Source organism: Octopus sinensis, linkage group LG26 (assembly GCF_006345805.1).
Source record: "Octopus sinensis linkage group LG26, ASM634580v1, whole genome shotgun sequence".
Classification (NCBI taxonomy): domain Eukaryota; kingdom Metazoa; phylum Mollusca; class Cephalopoda; order Octopoda; family Octopodidae; genus Octopus; species Octopus sinensis.
In genome coordinates this window covers 2,449,245-2,469,149 of record NC_043022.1, presented here as the reverse complement: position 1 = coordinate 2,469,149, position 19,905 = coordinate 2,449,245, and the positions used below count along the sequence as shown (strand labels likewise).

Here is a 19,905-nt window from a genome sequence, read left to right as displayed (position 1 = left end):
AAAACCCCACAAAACAAAACAAATTAGAATGTGAAGGTCTCTTACGCATCTCCATTAGTATTGGTTCTTTGATTTCAGTGGCTATTTCTGACCACTTCACAGAGAGGGGCCAAAGACGTTTTACTTTCCGTTTTGGAATTTTACAAGTAGGCACAGGACACCTGAAAGGTAGGAATAAACAGAGATACAAGGTTAGCAAACGTGAATCAATGCAATGGAAAACTAGCTGCTTTAAAGACATAAGTAGTGAATCATTTCAGCCGATAAATCATAATCACCATTATTTCTACAAGTAAAACTTTTAGTAAGAAACTAATACTACATTGCTGTTTTTATAATATTATATTCATCATTGACTAAGCAGACCTTTGATCATATCCATTCCAATTGTGACCATCTTGTTTTTTTTTTTGTACATCAGAAACAACATTATCCAATATGACCTTTTAGACTGTACGTCGGTTGTGTGATCTGAGAACATTTCTTGCTACTATTTCTAGCAGGTTGAGCAACCACATACAGGCCTGTATTGATGCATCGTTACTTTAATGTCCAACTTTCATGATTGCATGGGTTAGCAGGAAGGAATTCTCTGACACAGATTTCCCTGTGGCCAGATGGCTTTCCTGTTGCCACTTCACACCTGTAAGGTGTTATTTCTCCTTGGCCGGGTAGGTTTTCATGGAGGATTAGAAAGGAAGGACACCACATGTATGATGATGATGATGCTTGTTTACAATTATATATCAAGTCACACACACACATGTACAGTGGTCTTCATTCAGTCTCTCTCTACCAAACCCATTCACAAGATTGACCAAGGGCTACAGCAGAAGACACAAGCCCAAGATGCTTTCACACTTATATGTAATCTATATGTATATATGTACCACCACCTCCTCCAGTGTCTCCTCCCCTCATAAAAGTTTTGTCTGGCAAGTACTTGGTGACCCTGTCAGTGCAGGTGTCACTTAAAAGCACCCGGTCCACAATGTAAAGTGGTTGGTGTTTGGAAGGGCATCCAGCTGTAAAAACCTTGCCAAAACTGACCTCGCCTGTGCTTGTGTCACATAAAAAGCACTAAGTCCAATCTGCTGAGTGGTTGGTGTTAGGAAAGGCACCCAGGTGCAAAAATCCTGCCAAAACAGTCACAGAAGTCCAGTGGAGGCTTTGGCTTGGCCGGCTTTAGTGGCACTGCCCCACCCATGCTAGCATGGAACGTGGATGTTAATTGATGATGATGTGATCTATATGTATATTTCACACTTTCGTAATCTCTACCTAAGCAATATGTAACCTGTATCTGTCCTTTTAGAGAAATAACAAAACTAGATAGCATGGTTTACACTGTATAATTTTTGGGTTGGCATCCTTTTTGTTTCGGGAGACAATGGAGTTGCACATAAAGTAGTCTAGTCCGGCTTTTATATATCATGTCCTGATACATTTCCTGCTGTGGCTGTGTAGTCCTATCCTGGACAAACACTCTTCTGGCAGGTGACGCAAATGTAGCGAAGACTGTTCCTGGCTGGTTGTAGTGTCATAGTTTCTTGTTGACGTCATTTCTTGTCTTTCCATTTCTCCTCTCTCTCTCTGTCACTGCTTTGTATTCCCTCTTTTACGGTACGTCGCCAATCTCCACGGTTGCTGGCAATTGCTTCCCAATTGCTAATATTGATGTTGCAGGCCTTCATGTCCCTTTTGCAAACATCCTTGTAATGTAAGAGCGGTCTACCCATAGACCTAGTTCCCCTAGCAAGCTCTCCGTAGAGTATGTCCTTGGGGATTCTGCCATCTTTCATACGGCTAACATGCCCAAGCCATCTCATACGTCTTTGTGTGAGGAGTGCAAACATGCTTGGTATTCTTGCTTGCCTGAGGACATCTTTGTTGGGGATATGGTTCTGCCAATGTATAATATTGGATGTTTTAAACAGCAACACACATTTAGGCTGTAGAATTTAAACAGAGAAACGAAGAACAGGTTTCATTAGCATCCTATATATGATTAATTATTAACTAACGATGCTTTTTTGACTACATAAAACAAACTTATTATCAGAGAGAGATTAAAAAGAAAGAAAGAATAAAAGGCAAAAAAACTATCTTACTGCACACAGCGCGACTGTTTAACAGAGCGGGCACGACATGAATTACAAACTCGCATATCAGGCTTCACCTCTGCTTCAGTAAGAGAATACATTGAACAATCGGTCAAAGAGATTGGACGACTCATGCTGAAATTCTCCAGTTGAACTTTACACAATGCGCATTGATGTACGCCTCCACCAGCTGAAGAGAAAAACAGAGCAGAGTGAGGTAAAAAAACAAACCAATGTTTTATGTATGCACACAGGAGTAAGCACATAAAAGCAAAACAAGGTGGGAAAAAATGGTACTTGAATGATGGAAGCACTCTGTTGGTTACGACGACGTGGGTTCCGGTTGATCCGAATCAACGGAACAGCCTGCTCGTGAAATTAACGTGTAAGTGGCTGAGCACTCCACAGACACGTGCACCCATAACATAGTTCTCGGGGATAGTCAGTGTGACACAGAGAGTGACAAGGCTGGCCTCTTTGAAATATAGGTACAACAGAAACAGGAAGTAAGAGTGAGAGAAAGTTGTGGTGAAAGAGTACAGCAGGGATCACCACCATCCCCTGCTGGAGCCTCGTGGAGCTTTAGGTGTTTTCGCTCAATAAACACTCACAACGCCCGGTCTGGTACTTGAATACCGAGGGTAGAGTAAGGTGCTTTTATATTACAGCTGCAAAAACATAACAAAAACTGTTACTCAGAGTTTCACGTTCCCATTCATCGGGCAGTTGAAAAGGAATGTCAAACTCTGAGTAGCGGCTTTTGTGATGTTTTTGCAGTTTTGATAAAAAAAATATAATACACACACACACACACAATGTTTATATGTTCAGTTATAATCCTTTCTACTGATGGCACAAGGCCTGAAATTTTGAGGGAGGGGGCCAGTCAATTAGATCGACCCCAGTACACAACTGGTACTTAATTTACTGCCCCCCCCCCAGATGAAAGGCAAAGTCGACCCCGGTGGAATTTGAACTCAGAATATAGCAACGGGTGAAATACTGCTAAGCATTTCGTCCAACACGCTAACGATTCTGACAGCTGCCACCTTTGTGTGTTCAGGTAAAAAAAAACCATTTTACATTAATCAGACAGGTTACGTTGTTCTTTTGCAGAGAACAAATTTATTATTAACGTAAGGTGTACTAGCCATCTGAATGTGGCTAGCCACTGGGGGTGGGGTGTTACTGATGCTTTTAGCCCCAGGAGATCGACGTCTCCAGCTGGCCTTAGACACAACATTTCAGTGCCCTTGTGTTATTTGCAAAGGGAGGTCATCCTCCCTCGAAAACCTAAGTGCTACATACGGACTATAGTTTCAAGGTAATTGCCTCTCATCGACGCATGGTAAACACCGGTTCTCGATGAAGGAGACCCTCTGCAAATAATATTTAACGTTTTTCACAGCAACCACAGTCGCTGATTTAGAAAAACTGTCTGAAAGCATTAATAAATCTCTAAACGAGATTTATTATTCTTAAGCAAGAATTACTATTGATAGTGACTTCAAAGTTTCAGTCAGCCAAGCCATCATACAACTATTCAGTTTGAATAAATTCCATGATGTTTCATATTTAGATTTCGTTTTTGGATTTGGTTAGCAAGATTCTTTATGTGAGTTCGTGTGTTGAAGCATATTCTGTTGTGTCTGGGGAGAGTCATTTTCTTTTGGTGCCTTATAATTTAACACACTCACCAGTAAAATTTCCATTTATTTCATATTTTTTATTTTCCTAAAATTTTCGTTACGTCTTGCAACCTTTTCAATAGTTTTGACTCTCTCATATTAGATGTTTTAATTAAATTCATTCAGTTGTTAAACATAAATCTTGAAATTAAATTACTGTCAAGTGACTTTTGTCCAGCCCTCTATATATATATATATATATATATGTATATAGTTAATCCAAACAAGAAAACACAAAAAAACACAGCAACGCGAGGACGTGGAACAAATAAAGTATTATTGGACGCTCAGGAAGGAAGGGAAGAAGGAGGGTTTAACGTTTTGAGCGGAGCTCTTCGTCGGAAACATAGGAGAAGGAAAGATCCCGAGAAGGGAAGACAGAGGGATAAAAATCGCTGGCGGTACTCACGAGGTCACACACACACACACATATATATATATATAATATATATATATATATATATAATATATATATATATATATATATAAACATATAATATATATATACACATATAATATATCACTGATTAAGTCAGTGATAAGATTAAGATTAAGAGCGGAAGTAAGAAACAGCTTTATAGATAAGAATGAATAGTAAATAACTAACCATCAGAATCTGTTGATCCAGAAACTGTTGTAATATCTGTAATTTCGGAGAGTTCTTCACTTTCCTTATCAGGTTCTTTTTTAACACTGCTACAAATAAATAAAGAGAAAAAATTGAAGAAAACAAAACAAAAAAAAAACAACATTTCCAACACAGGCACAGTATTTGACTGATACTTTAATCATCCCTGAGAAATGGAAGGCAAAGTCTGCCCTAGCAGGGTTTGAACCCAGAGCATGAAGGGCCATTATTAAATACAAGAGGATTTTGTCTAATGCCTTCACAATTCTGCCATGAAGGTCTGAAATTTGAGGGAGGGGGGCTAGTTGATTACATTAACCCTAGTTCTCAACTGGTACTTATTTTGCTGACCCTGAAAGGAGGAGAGGCAAAGTCAATCTCGGTAGTTAGTTAGTTAGTTAATTTTTTGGCTCAAAAGCAAAAAGCAAGGCCATGTAGGGGGACATGGAGTTATGTACAGGGTGGTGTCCATGTAAAGAGTTCAGGCCACTTGAGGTCAAGGGAGACTTTGAACAAAGTGGTCGTCGGCATCTTCACCATCTCGTCTGGCAGCTTGTTCCAGGGATCTGCAACCCGGACGGAGAAAGCTCCTCTCCTTCGATTGAGATGAAATCGTCGCAGGTAGAGCTTTTTGGAATGACCCCGCAGCCGACGCTCTGGAGCAGGAGTAAAGAACAGCTCTTTCGAGAGGTTACAATTTCCGCTTATGATGTTGTGAGCGAGAATGAGATCACCACGGCAACACGGAATATGAAGACCAATGAAATGACACTAAGCATTTTGTCCGACACAGTAATGATTCTGCTAACTCAATAATAATAATAATAATAATAATAATAATAATAATAATAATAATAATAATAATACCTTCTATTACAGGCACAGGACCTGAAATTTTGGGGGAGGGGGCCAGTTGATTAGATTGACCCCAGTATGCAACTGGTACTTAATTTTTCTACTCCAAAAGGATGAAAGGCAAAGTCAACCTCGGTGAAATTTGAGCTCAGAACATAGTGATGGGCAAAATACAGCTGGACATATTGTCCAGTGTGCTAATGATTCTGCCAGCTCGCCGCCTTTACCCTTTTCCTTTTTATCCTTTTATTTATTTCAGTCAACTGACTGTGGCCATGCTGGAGCACTGCCTTAAGTCAAACACATCGACCCCAGAACTTATTCTTTGTAAGCCACACCAGCGAGAATCCTGGTGGTTTGGTGTGCTTGAAAAGACACGTTAAGCTAAGTAAAAGCGTGGCCACCCTTGCATACAGGCTTGTCCCTTGCAACCGTCTCCAACTGAGCATCTCTAATCTTGCAGGCTCATAAGTGCTGGTGCCACACAAAAAGCATCTGTGCTGGTGCTGTGTGCAAGCATCCAGTACCCTCTGTAAAGTAGTTGACATTAGGAGGGGCATCCAGCCATAGAAACCATGCCAAAACAGACCTGAACAGCCCTTCAGCTGGTCAGCTTTTGTCAAACCGTCTAACCCATGCCAGCAAAGAAAACGGATATTAAATGTTGATGATGACAATGATATCGAAATCTCAAAGCTATGAGAAAATCCAAAATTAATTCAAAACAATCATCATCATCATCATTGTTTAACGTCCGTTCTCCATGCTAGCACGGGCTGGACAGTTCGACCGGGGTTCTGGGAAGCCAGAAGGCTGCACCAGGCTCCAGTCTGATCTGGCAGTGTCTCTACAGCTGGATGCCCTTCCTAACACCAACCACACCGTGAGAGTAGTGGGTGTTCTTTACGTGCCACTGGCACAGAAGCCAGTCAAGGCAGTGCTGGGATCGGCCACGTTTGGATGGGGCTTTTTACATCAATTTCCATTTGATATTTATTTTGATGTTGATGTACTGTGAATAAATAAGCATTAACACTTAACAGAGTAATCTGAAAGCTACAGAGCTGCACAGGCTGTATCTAACCCAAATATTTTAGCCATTTTATATTCAAACTGGTCAGATCCAGCCTCTCACACCTACCCGACAATGTCACTCTACAAATAAACAATCTCATCATCTAAGTCCCAAAAGCTACGAGATAACGGACGATTAATTGAAAACAATGTGAATAAGCATCGCATTTGACAGAGTAATATGAACGTTAAACAGTTAACGAATGTTCATTTGTTCAGCTTCGTTCATTGGTTGCAGCACAGACATGATGAACATAATAAACGAAACTGGACATGACATAACCTAATGGACAGGCATTACACACGTCTCTTACAAGGGTCAGTTTCCCCTGCATTTTAACAACAACAACAACATACAATAAATATAAAGGAAGCACTTCGTCGGTTACGACGATGAGGGTTCCGGTTGATCCGAATCAACGGAACAGCCTGCTCGTGAAATTAACGTGTAAGTGGCTGAGCACTCCACAGACACGTGTACCCTTAACGTAGTTCTCGGGGATATGCAGCGTGACACATAGAGTGACAAGGCTGGCCCTTTGAAATACAGGCAGAACAGAAACAGGAAGTAAGAGTGAGAGAAAGTTGTGGTGAAAGAGTACAGCAGGGATCACCACCATCCCCTACCGGAGCCTCGTGGAGCTTTAGGTGTTTTCGCTCAATAAACACTCACAACGCCCGGTCTGGGAATCGAAACTGCGATCCTATGACCGCGAGTCCGCTGCCCTAACCACTGGGCCATTGCGCCTCCACATACAATAAATACTGAAGCTATAGATACATACTTATTAGTTGTACTAGCTGAACTAGTTGTTGAGGTGGCAGTGGTTGTAGTTGTGGCAGTTGAGGAGGTTGTGGTGGTGGTGGTGCTGGTACTGCTGCTGCTGCTGCTGCTGCTGCTGCTAATGCTGCCGGCACAGCTGCTGTTGTTGGAGTTGTTGGCATTGTCATCGGATTCCTCTTTCGATGGGGTCTCCTCTTTGACACCATCCAAGGGTCTACTCACAGATGGCTTTACAGAAGAAGAGCAGAGGGGGGAGGAACAAGCAAAGAAAAGAAGACAAACATTAGTATGACAATATTGACTAATAACATCAACTTTAAAGGGTCTCACATTACTTCATCTTTTACGGTGACTATAAACAAGGGCCCTGACTTTCTAGGGGTTGAGGGGTTTATATGAACAGGCAATTTTTTGATCGGTATTTTTTTTTTATTCTTCTACTTGTTTCAGTCATTTGACTGCAGCCATGCTGGAGCACTGCCTTTAGTCGAACAAATCGACCCCAGGACTTATTCTTTGTAAGACTAGTACTTATTCTATCGGCCTCTTTTGCTGAACCGCTAAGTTACGGGGACATAAACACACCAGCATCGGTTGTCAAGTGATGGTGGTGGGGACAAACTCATACAAATATATCCAAATGGCAGTGCCCCAGCATGGCTACAGCTTGTGAGCTGAAACTAGATAAAAAAAAAAAAATATATACGATGGGCTTCTTTCAGTTTCCATCTACCAAATCCACTCACAAGGCTTTGGTTGACCCACGGTGCCATAATAAAAGACACTTGACCAAGGTGTCACGCAGTGGGATTGAACCCAAGACCACATGCTTGGGAAGTAAGCTTCTCAACCACAGATGCCTGCTGATTCAACTTCAAATATTCTTTGATAGAAGGTAGCAACTGGTTCCTTCCAAGTACTGCTTTTCCAAACCTTATTCTGTTGTGCAGTTTAACATCACCATGGGGCACCTTGGTTGCTTTCAGCAAAGTCTCCATTGCAGAAATTCGCTAAAAGCTCCTGGTTTGAGAATACTTTCTGCCCTCCCTCCCTCCCCTGAGTCTGTTCTATTTTTCTTGGAGTCAAGAGCAAATACAGCATTATGTACATAATCTAATTGCCACACATTACAAGGAGGAGGATGTGGGATTTCTATGGATTGTGAAACAAATTTATGCAAAATCAAATGAAACTTCAACTATTGTGATAGACGGTAGCAACTGGTCCACAACTTACCTGTGGCTTAGGGAAAGCTCTTCGTTTCTTTACACCTTGCTTTCGTAATAACTGTTTAAAATTTTCATTCTTTTTCGTTAAGTAATAATGCAATATACAATCAGCAACAGTCTGAAACAGAACATAACAACAATTCATGAAGCATTCGTCTCTCTTTAACCCTTTAGTGTTCGCATTATTCTGCCAAAATTAATCTTTTTTTATCCACATTGCTTTGAACTAATCAGGCATTATCTTGGAGTTATGAGATTTTGATAAGGTAGCTGTTAATTTTTAAAACGATATTGTAGGGCTGGTGTGAAAGGCCAGATATGGCCAGTTTGAACATAAAACAGGCAGAATACTTCTGGCCGGATATGGCCGGTTTAAATGCTAAAGGGTTAAACCAGTGGCCCTTGGTCAGGTCCTGTATGACCCTTGGCAGGGAGACATAGGATCTACAAGTGTTGGGACTCACGAGGGTGGGGGGTGGGGGATATGACAGAAGGTAAATACCATAATGTCTATATGGCACTTTCAACTTATTTGATCCGTGTGCATTCATATGTGAAACTTTTGGGTAAAGAAGAATGTCCCAATACATCTTTGCTCTGTTTCCCTTTTCCTGATCAAATCACTGTTGTCTAGTCCAATTCTGGGCTTCCATACATTGTAAGTATATAAGGTGAATTTTGTGTGTGTATTTAGAGTTGAATTGGAGATTAACCATGATGTACTGATATCTTAGCTTTCTTTTTTTGCATTAATTTGTGAATATACAATTATATCACATAATGCTGAGCATACACATCAATGTGTATGTTTAATTTCTTGCATGCTGAAATTAATACTACACCATCATCATCATTTAATGTCCGCTTTCCATGCTAGCATGGGTTGGACGATTTGACGGAGGTCTGGCGAACCAGATGGCTGCACCAGGCTCCAATCTGATCTGGCAGAGTTTCTACAGCTGGACGTCCTTCCTAACATGAAGAAGATTATGAAACAGCTGTTATTACCTGGAAGTTAGATGAGAAAATAAATCTATGTTTACTTCTCACAGCCCTTATATATATATATATATATATATATATATATATATATATACACACACACACATATTGGCTGATGCCAGTGTTGCCTTGACTGGCTTCCATGCCGGTGGCATGTAAAAAAGCACCATCCAATCGTGGATGATACCAGCTCCCCTGCCCCCTGTGCCGGTGGCATGTAAAAAGCATCCACTAGACCTTCGGAGTGATTGGTGTTAGGGAGGGCATCCAGCAGTAGAAACACTGCCAGATCAGATTGGAGCCTGGTGCAGCCTCCTGCCTTCCCAGACCCCAGTCGAACCGTACACACACAGAAAGAAAAGGAGGGAAGAAGATACCACATGCTAATATTTTGGAGTAGCAATATATATATATATATATATATATATATTGCTACTCCAAAATATTAGCATTTCAGTCTAGGTAGGTGGCGCTGCAAGCTGATCTAGGAAGAGTGAACTCAGTTTGAACTGCTCCCCAGTTTGAACATGCATCAACCATATTCGGACTGATAATGACATTACAATTCTACTTATCGCTTAGAACTCCTCATTCATAATATATATATATATCACCATGATCACTGTGACCGACCAGGCTATCAGATGTTGTTACACATCACTAGTCACAATGTGCTTCGCATTGTTTTAGCCTTCAAATGACGCCACCCCACAGGCTAAGCGAGCAGGCCAACAGAAGAAAGAGTGAGAAAAAGTGGTGAAAGAGTACAGCAGGGATCACCACCATCCCTGCCGGAGCCTCGTGGAGCTTTAGGTGTTTTCGCTCAATAAACACTCACAACGCCCAGTCTGGGAATCGAAACCGCAATCCTATGACTGCGAGTCCGCTGTCCTAACCACTAGGCCATTGCGCCTCCACAATATATATATATATATATATATATAATTGATAAAGTTTATTATAGGTATAAAGATACCATAAGCAAGTATAAAAATGGAGAAAAGATGTTAAAAAAGCAAAATTGGATTTAATACATATGAACGTTTCAAAAGGATCTACAAATATGTAAGAAAAAATAATAATAATAATGATTTTAATTAAAGTTATGCATTCTCATTATCATCAGTGTGAAAAATTTTAAGAAAAAACATCAAAAAAGTTATTAAGTCGATAAGGAAAAACAAGTGGGGTAAGAGGGAAAATTCAACTGGATATTTAGAAATAAGTTGTAAAAGGGAAAAAAAAATAAGAGAAACGAAAAAGAAAGACATATCAATGTGTATGCAAGTCTATTTGTGCAAAAAAATCTGTAACTTAATATGTCTAACGGATATATACTTGTTTCTCATTTAGACACAAGACAAACAATTTTGAGAGAGCGGGGTTAGGTGATTACATCTACCCCCAGTTTGTCACTCCCCCAGATAGAACCAATAAAATAGGGTTTCACTTCATAGAAGTGAGCCAGAGTAGATCAGCAAGAGGACTTCCTAAACACCAGGACTCACCTTTCTTTCTAAAAATGAAGCAATTAAACAGAAATTTTTGGGATGTTGGAGGTATTTTTCTTTGAAAATCATTTTTTCTGGTTGAGTCCAAATATTTAAATGCTGCCTTTCTTTAAATTCAGCCATAGGATCTTCAATCAAGCCGTTATTATTGATAAACTTTAAACTCCGTGATCGAGCATCCAGCATCATGGGTGGCACCACAGCGTAGCTCCGCATCTTCTTGTCTTCCTCCTGAAAAACAGATAAAACAAAATTTAAGTCAAATCAAATACTAATTACAAATGAAGAACAACAGCAACATATTTTGACAGAAGGCCCAGTATTTTCAGGGTAGGGGATAAGTCAGTTACATTGAGCCCAAATGTTCAGCTGGTACTTTTTTTTATCGACCCTGAAAGAACGAAAGGCAAAGTTGGCCATGATGGAATCTGAACCCAGAACAGAAACTTGGATGAAATACTGTTTAGTATTTCACTTGATGTGCTAACAATTCTGTCAACTTGTCACCTTATTATAATAATAATAATAATAATCCTTACTACCACAGGCACAAGGCCTGAAATTTTGGGGGAGGGAATAGTTGATTACATTGACCTCAGTACATAACTGGTACTTATTTGTTTTCTACTCTAGGCACAAAGCCCAACATTTTAGGGGAGCAAACCAGTCGATTAGATCAACCCCAGTACATAACTGGTACTTATTTGTTTTCTACTCTAGGTACAAGACCCAAAATTTTGGGAGAGCAAGCCAGTCGATTAGATCAACCCCAGTACGCAACTGGTACTTAATTTGTTGACCTTGAAAGGATGAAAGGAAAAGTCAACCTTGGCAGAATTTGAACTCAGAACGTAAACACAGACGAAATACCGCTAAGCATTTCACCCAGCGTGCTAATGTTTTTGCCAGCTCACCACCTTAAATAATAACAACAACAACAATAATTGTTTCTAACGTAGGTAGAAGGCCAACGGTTTTTAAGTGTGTAGGAGGACAGTCAACCTCATGGATTGATACTTTTATTTCATCGATCCCAGAAAGATGAAGGGTGAAGTTAACTCTGGCGGAAATTGAACAAAGAATGGGTTCACAATTTCATTGTCCAACCACATGGTTCAGTTCCCCCATGTAGCACCCTGAGGCAAGCATCTTCTTCTGTAGCACCAGGCTGACCAAAGCCATATGAGCGGATTGGAAAGATGGAAACTGAAAGAAGCTTACCATATACATGCATGCATATGTACCCACCCCCACTAAATGAAGATAATTTCATATCAAAAGCAGGCACAGCCGTGTAGCTAAATAGGTTGCTTCATAGCCACGGGTTCTGAGTTGTTCCACTCAACTATGTTGTACACTGAACACGTCTTCAACAATGCCTTATAAGAGAGTTTAACCCTTTAGTGTTCAGATTATTCTGTCAAATGTGATGTCTGTTTATCTAAAATGGTTTGAATTAATCCTACATTATCTTGTAGTTTAGAGATTTCAGTTATGTGATTTTTTAGTTTTAGAATGACATGGTAGGGCTGCGGTGAGAGGCGAGATCTGGTCAGTTTCAATATAAAAGGCGGCGAGCTGGCAGAGACGTTAGCACGCCGGGCGAAATACGTAGCCGTATTTCGTCTGCCGCTACGTTGTGAGTTCAAATTCCGCCGAGGTCGACTTTACCTTTCATCCTTTCGGGGTCGATTAAATAAGTACCAGTTATGCATTGGGGTCGATATAATCGACTTAATCCGTTTGTTTGTCCTCTCTGTGTTTAGCCCCTTGTGGGTAGTAAAGAAATAAATATAAAACAGATTAAATATTTTGGCCAGATATGGCCGGTTTGAATGCTAAAGGGTTAATAGTCTGAAACTGCATAAAGCTTGTGGCAGATATGACGGTACTATCTGTCACTGCCCAAGTGAAGTAGTGTTGATGATGTTGACAATGACATGCTTTCTTGACATTACAACTGCCTGCTTTGCACTTTCAAAGAGCTGTGGAATATAAAATTCCTGTGCCTGGAAAACAAGTCAGGGTTGGTGGCAGGAAAGGCATCTAGGCATAAAAATTAGGCCTCAAAATCAATTCCTATGCTAGTTATAGAGAAACAAGTCTTTTACCTTTTTTTTAGCATTTAAGCTGTTCATATCTGGCCCAGATATTCTAGCTGATTTATGAATGAACATGCCGGATCTGGCCTCTCACATCTACCCTACAATGTCATTCTAAAAAACAGCCACATAAAAAGCACTGGTAATGGTACCATGTCAAGAGCACCCGGTACGCTCTGTAAAGTGGCTGGTGTTAGGAAGGGCCTCCGGTTGTAAACAATCATGCCAAAACAGACAACGGAGTGTAGCGTGGCCACTGGCCTTACCAGCTCCTGTCAAACTGGACAACCCATGCTAGCATGGGAAACAGACATGATGATGATGATGATGAGTATTATTATTAATATTATTTAAGGTGGCGAGCTGGCAGAATCATTAGCATGCCAGGCAAAATGCTTAGCGGCATTTGATCCATCCTTATGTTCCGAGGTCAATTTTGCCTTTCATCCTTTCAGGGTCAAAAAATTAAGTATCAGTGAAATACTGGGGGTCGATGTAAACTACTGGCCCCCTCCACTAAAATTTCAGGCCTTGTGCCTTTAGTAGAAAGGATTATTATGATCATCAGCATCATTACTATAATGATAATGATGACGACATTGAAATCTCAAAGCAACAAGAAAATGCATAATTAATGCTAGCATGGAAAGCGGACGCTAAATGATGATGATGACGATTGTTATTATTATTGCCACACAAATTTTAAACTACACTTGTAATGTCCTTTTCATCTGATACTCCTGTGGCAAATAAATCAGTATTATCATCATCATCATCATACTCATCAATTGAAACACATGCGAATAAATAAGCATTACATTTGGCAGAGTAATCTGAATGCTAAACAATTAATGTTAATGATATATATATATGTGTATTTATTGTTCTACCTCTTTTATGCTCAAACCAACCAGATCCTGCCTCTTATACCAACCCTACAATATTATTTTAGATATAATCCCATCATCGAAATCTCAAAGCCACGATTAATTTAAAACAATGTCAATAAATAAACCCATTGTGTATATATGCATGTGTGTGTGTGCATATCCAGTAAGTTCACCGTCATCAATTCATCCCAGGGAAAGTTCACCGTCATCAATTCATTTTTTTTCTTTTTTCAATAAAATAGTTTTTAACTATTAATAGTGAGGTCTATGGACAAATTTTCTCGGTGAACTCACCTGCGATGAACTGATGGTAGTGAACTTACCTGTAATCAGGTGTGTGCGTTATTGTCCCCTTGAAAGTTGTAAATGAGTGTCACATAATGCAAGCAGTCTCCTTTATTTCCAATATTTTGTGAAAATATATTATTGGTCATGGGAAAATATTACAGTTTTTGAAGTGCCTTGCTCAAAAACAACACACTGCCTCACTCAGGAAATGAACCGGCAATCTTATGATCATGGGTTCTACACTCTCACCCACTAGGCCAAACACCTTTACTTTAAAAGATGTAAACATTTCTATATAGTTGGAGCACAAGGTAGACCAGTGGTTCACAGCCTTTTTAATATCCAGGCCAGATCTAAAACGTGGATTGCTTTAGCGGGGCACACCCCAAAAAAGTGAAACCCAAGTCAATTACGGAAAAGTCCATTACATTTATAAAGGGAAGACTGGTGGTGGCCCAGAAGGATGTTGAGTGTGCGAGGCCAGATCTAAAACGTGGATTGCTTTAGCGGGGCACACCCCAAAAAATGAAACCCAAGTCAATTACGGAAAAGTCCATTATATTTATAAAGGGAAGACTGGTGGTGGCCCAGAAGGATGTTGAATGTGCAAGAAACGCTGTTGTAAATGGTTCAAGCTAAATTTAATTTTCACCGCTTAGCAGACTCAGTGATAATAAGTAGCTGGAGTGAACCAAGTGTAAATATGGTTGAGCAGAACAATATATTCTGATCCTAGTTCAATACAATTAGCTTTATCAATATGTCAATCACGGTTATGGGACCAGTAGCATAATTATCTATTCCTGATGACAATGGTTACGTGTTAGCACCTTCTGGGCTGCAGTGGGGTTCCCAATGGCATTTTTCAAGTCAATAATTCAGTCGGGTTTCTTGGAATTTAGGGGATAATGAAAATTATCACACAATGGCACAAGCATGGTAAGAAGTTTGCTTGGCAGCCACATGGTTCTGGGTTCAGTCTCACTGTGTGACACCTCGGGCAAGTGTCTTCTACTACAGCCTCAGACTGACCGAAGCCTTGTGCGTGGATTTTGTAGACAAAAACTGAAAGAAACCCATCATATGAATGTATGTGTGTGTGCACATATATATATACATGATGATGATGATATACATATATATAGACACAGTAGTCTAGGGTAGTTTTTCTACCTGGTCAACTTCTGCCAACCGTCCTACCCACGCATGCATGGAAGATGGACGTTAAATAATGATGATGATTGTGTGTGTGTGCGTGTGTGTGTATATATATATAGTCATAGCGTGGCTCAGTGGTTAGAGCGTCGAGCTTACGATCGTGAGGTTGTGAGCTCGAATCCTGGACCGGGCTGCGTGTTGTGTTCTGTGTGTTGTGGTGTTCTTGAGCAAGACACTTTATTTCACGTTGCTCCAGTTCACTCAGCTGTAGAAATGAGTTGTGACGTCGCAGGTGCCAAGCTGTATCGGCCCCTTTGCCTTTCCCTTGGGCAACATCGGTGACGTGTAGAGGGGAGGCCGGTATGCATGGGCGACTACTGGTCTTCCATAAAACAACCATGCCCAGACTTGTGCCTCAGAGGGTAACTCTCTAGGTGCAAACCCATGGTCAGTGTCTGACCGAAGGGGGTCACCACCAGTCATAAATGATACATAATTTACTGAAATTTTATTTAACAACAAAAACATTCTTATATCATGACACATTGTTTCATAACTTAAAAGCATGTAAGTAATTTATATTATTATATTAATAATAAATAAATTACAAGTCTGCATTAATGCAAAATGCAAAAAATCTTTTCAAAATAATGCAGAATTTAAGCTACAAAACAATTTGTCGAGATATTAAGAATTTTCTTCTTGCTAAATAAAAATTCATCCAACTGCTTCTTGGTCACTTACGCCTTTATTCTTTTACATGCTTCAGTCATTTGACTGTGGTCATGCTGGAGCACCACCTTTAGTTGATCAAATCGCCCCACCCCCTGGACTTATACCTTGTAAGCCTAGTACTTATTGTATCAGTGTCTTTTTGCTGAATAATTAATAAAAAGATAATCAGAATCGAAATCGATCAATGGGAATTGCAGCTGAGTTACCAGTGCCGATGGCACGTAAGAGAACCATCCGAACGTGGCCGTTGCCAGCCCCCCCCCCCCCCCGACTGGCCTCGTGCCGGTGGCACGTAAAAAGCACCATCCGTTCGTGGCCGTTGCCAGCGCCGCCCCGACTGGCCTCGTGCCGGCGGCACGTAAAAAGCACCATCTGTTGGTGGCCGTTGCCAGCCTTGCCTGGCCCCCGTGCCGGTGGCACATAAAAAGCACCATCCGATCGTGGCCGTTTGCCAGACTCGTTTGGCACCTGTGCCGGTGGCACGTAAAAAGCACCCACTACACTCACGGACTGGTTGGCGTTAGGAAGGGCATCCAGCTGTAGAAACACTGCCAGATCAGACTGGGCCTGGTGCAGCCTTCTGGCTTCCCAGACCCCGGGTTGAACCGTCCAACCCATGCAAGCATGGAAAGCGGACACTAAACGATGATGATGATGATGATGATAATGTTGCTATTACTTACTTCTTGCTCATGAAGTCCATCCATGATTTGTTCCAATTCAGCTTCACTGCGGGCGTAGCCCCCTATGCTGCTTCTCGAACTAACCCGACTGCAAAACAAAGAAAACAGCATTATTAATATCGTCAGCTAATTATACAACGAACGGACTGTATCATCGTTAAACAAACGTGGTTCTTCAGCTAAACCATCTTCCTCCACTCAAGATTAAACCCAATAGCCATAGACTGCTTTCAGTAATTTATACTTTTGGAAATGAAAATAAATTAAAATAATTAAAACAATAATTAAAATAACGATAATAATAATAATAATAATAATAATAATAATAATAATAATAATAAGTGGTGCCACAAAAGGTTCTTTCATTCTTTTACTTGTTCCAGCCATTTGACTGTGGCCATGCTGGAGCACAGCCTTGAAGGGTTTTAGTTGAAGAAATCGAACCCCCAGGACATATTTTTTTTAAAAAGCCTAGTACTTATTCTATCGGTCTCTTTTGCCGAACCACTAAGTTATGGGGATGTAAACACACCAACACCAGTTGTCAAACAGTGATGAGGGAGGGGGGAAACAAACACAGACACACAGTGACACACCAAATCCACCCACAGGGCTGTGGTCAGCCTGAGGCTATAGTAGAAAACACTTGCCCAAGGTGCCATGCAGTGGGACTGAACCCGGAACCTTGTAGTTGGGAAGCAAATTTCTTACCACACAGCCACACCTGACTGCTTATTTCTAGGGTGAGGCAAGACATAATCCAGTGATAATCTAGTATCTTGTAGCTTAGTAGGGTATATGTTATTGGAGACATGACCATGGGACACTAAATTTGCTGTGTTGTTTTTAATAAATAAATAAAATTCTTTTAAATTATTGTAACTTTTTTTTTATTATTATGTAAGCACAAAATATGAGATTTTGAGGAATGAAATTGAGAGAAAGTATACTAAAGCCTTATGTTACTGTTTTATAAATGTAAAAATAAAAATATTATGATTCAAAGATTATGAGTGTACACACACACATATATGTATGTATATATATATATATATATATATATATATATCATCATCATCGTTTAACGTCCGTTTTCCACGCTAGCATGGGTTGGACAGTTCGACTGGGGTCTGGGAAGCCAGGGGCTGCACCAGGCTCCAGTCTGATCTGGCAGAGTTTCTACAGCTGGATGCCCTTCCTAACGCCAACCACTCTGTGAGTGTAGTGGGTGCATTTTACGTGCCACCTGCACAGGTGCCAGGGGGGGCCCGGCATCGGCCACGATCGGTTGGAGCTTTTAACGTGCCACTGGCATGGAAGCCAGCCAAGGCGGCGCTGGCAACGGCCACGTACGGATGGTGCTTTTTATGTGCCACCGGCACAAGTATCACAACTACTATTTCCATTGATATTTATTTCGATGTTCATGTTCATGTACTTGACTCAACAGGTCTCCTCAAGCACATATATATATATATGTATGTATGTATGTACATACACACACACACAGGTGAGCACAGAAGTGCAAAACAAGGTGGTAACAATAGTACTCAAATGCCAAAATTAGAGTAATATACTTTTTATTAAAGCTGCAAAATTAACATAGACCTGTTACTCAGAGTTTCAAGTCCCCAATAAATACTCTCATAATTATCCAATGAATGGGAACATGAAAGTCGGAGTAACGGTTCTATGATAATTTTGAAGCTTTAATAAGAAGTGTGTGTGTGTGTGTATGTATGTATATATATATATTATATATTTTATATATATATATATATCCATCCGAATGTGATTGATGCCGGGCTGCCTGACTGGCTCCCATGCTGGTGGCACGTAAAAAGCACCATCCAAACGTGGCTGACACCAGTGCACCCCACCACTGGCTCCTGTGCTGGTGGCATGCAAAAAGCACCCAATACACTCCTAGAGTGGTTGGCATTAGGAAGGTGTAGAAACCTTGCCAGATCAGATTGGAGCCTGGTTCGATCACTGGTTCTCCAGACCTCAGTCAAACTGCCCAACCCATTGTTTATGTTTATGTTTTCCAGTTTCAGCTCTTGAGCTGTGGCCATGCTGGGGCACCGCCATTGTGGTGAAAGAGTACAGCAGGGATCACCACCCCCTGCCGGAGCCTCGTAGAGCTTTTAGGTGTTTTCGCTCAATAAACACACCCAACGCCCGGTCTGAGAATCGAAACCGCGATCCTGCGACCGCGAGTCCGCTGCCCTAACCACTAGGCCATTAGCATGGAATACGGATGTTAAACGATGATGATGATATATAATAACATATATCTGTTGTAACTTGCCTGAAGACTTCTAGACTGATTCAACCCAAATAAAATATATTATTCTGGAATTGTGTACATTTTTTGCCCCCCAACAGTCAACACTAAACACACATACACACTCACATTGCTACAGTCAAATTTCATTATTCTATTTTATGAATTAAAACAGAAATCAAGAAAAAGAAAGAGTTACATAGAAAAAATAAACCTGAACACAGAAAATAAATCAGGAAAACATACTGCCTGCCTTCACAATAACCAGACCTCCCTTTACTAGTTGTGACCCCCTCCAGCCCAGCAGTCAGTGTTCGCTCACTAAAATCTTATATAATACACAGACACACTCTTTACTCTTTTACTCGTTTCAGACATTTGACTGCGGCCATGCTGGAGCACCGCCTTTAGTCGAGCAAATCGACCCCGAGACTTATTCTTTTGTAAGCCTAGTACTTATTCTATCGGTCTCTTTTGCTAAACCGCTAAGTTACGGGGACGTAAACACACCAGCATCGGTTGTCAAGCAATGCTAGGGGGACAAACACAGACACACAAACATATACACACACATACATACATATATATACATATATACGACAGGCTTCTTTCAGTTTCCATCTACCAAATCCACTCACAAGGCTTTGGTCGGCCCGAGGCTATAGCAGAAGACACTTGCCCAAGATGCCACGCAGTGGGACTGAACCCAGAACCATGTGGTTGGTAGGCAAGCTACTTACCACACAGCCACTCCTGCACCTAATATTTATTTTAAAATCTTCAAGTAACAGTTAGACTATGCTTTACTGATGAGGTCAAATAATGCGGAAACATGCCCACAGTTGTCTTTCATACGAGCCAAGCTGAAACTTGACTCCCATACATATAT

At 40.8% G+C, this 19,905-nt stretch overlaps 1 protein-coding gene across 15 annotated transcripts in view; it reads right to left on the bottom strand.

Moving 5' to 3' along the window:
- Window positions 1-19,905, bottom strand: part of LOC115224827 (nuclear receptor corepressor 1) — a 264,736-nt gene that overhangs the window by 48,828 nt on the left and 196,003 nt on the right. For all 15 annotated transcript variants that reach the window (XM_036513601.1, XM_036513610.1, XM_029795755.2 and 12 more), the window contains 7 exons: window positions 16,730-16,817; window positions 10,871-11,104; window positions 8,368-8,478; window positions 7,133-7,359; window positions 4,398-4,486; window positions 2,112-2,292; window positions 46-161 (listed from right to left, as the gene is read on the bottom strand). In XM_036513601.1, the coding sequence (XP_036369494.1) occupies window positions 46-161; window positions 2,112-2,292; window positions 4,398-4,486; window positions 7,133-7,359; window positions 8,368-8,478; window positions 10,871-11,104; window positions 16,730-16,817 (1,046 nt within the window). The remainder of the gene's footprint in view (window positions 1-45; window positions 162-2,111; window positions 2,293-4,397; window positions 4,487-7,132; window positions 7,360-8,367; window positions 8,479-10,870; window positions 11,105-16,729; window positions 16,818-19,905) is intronic.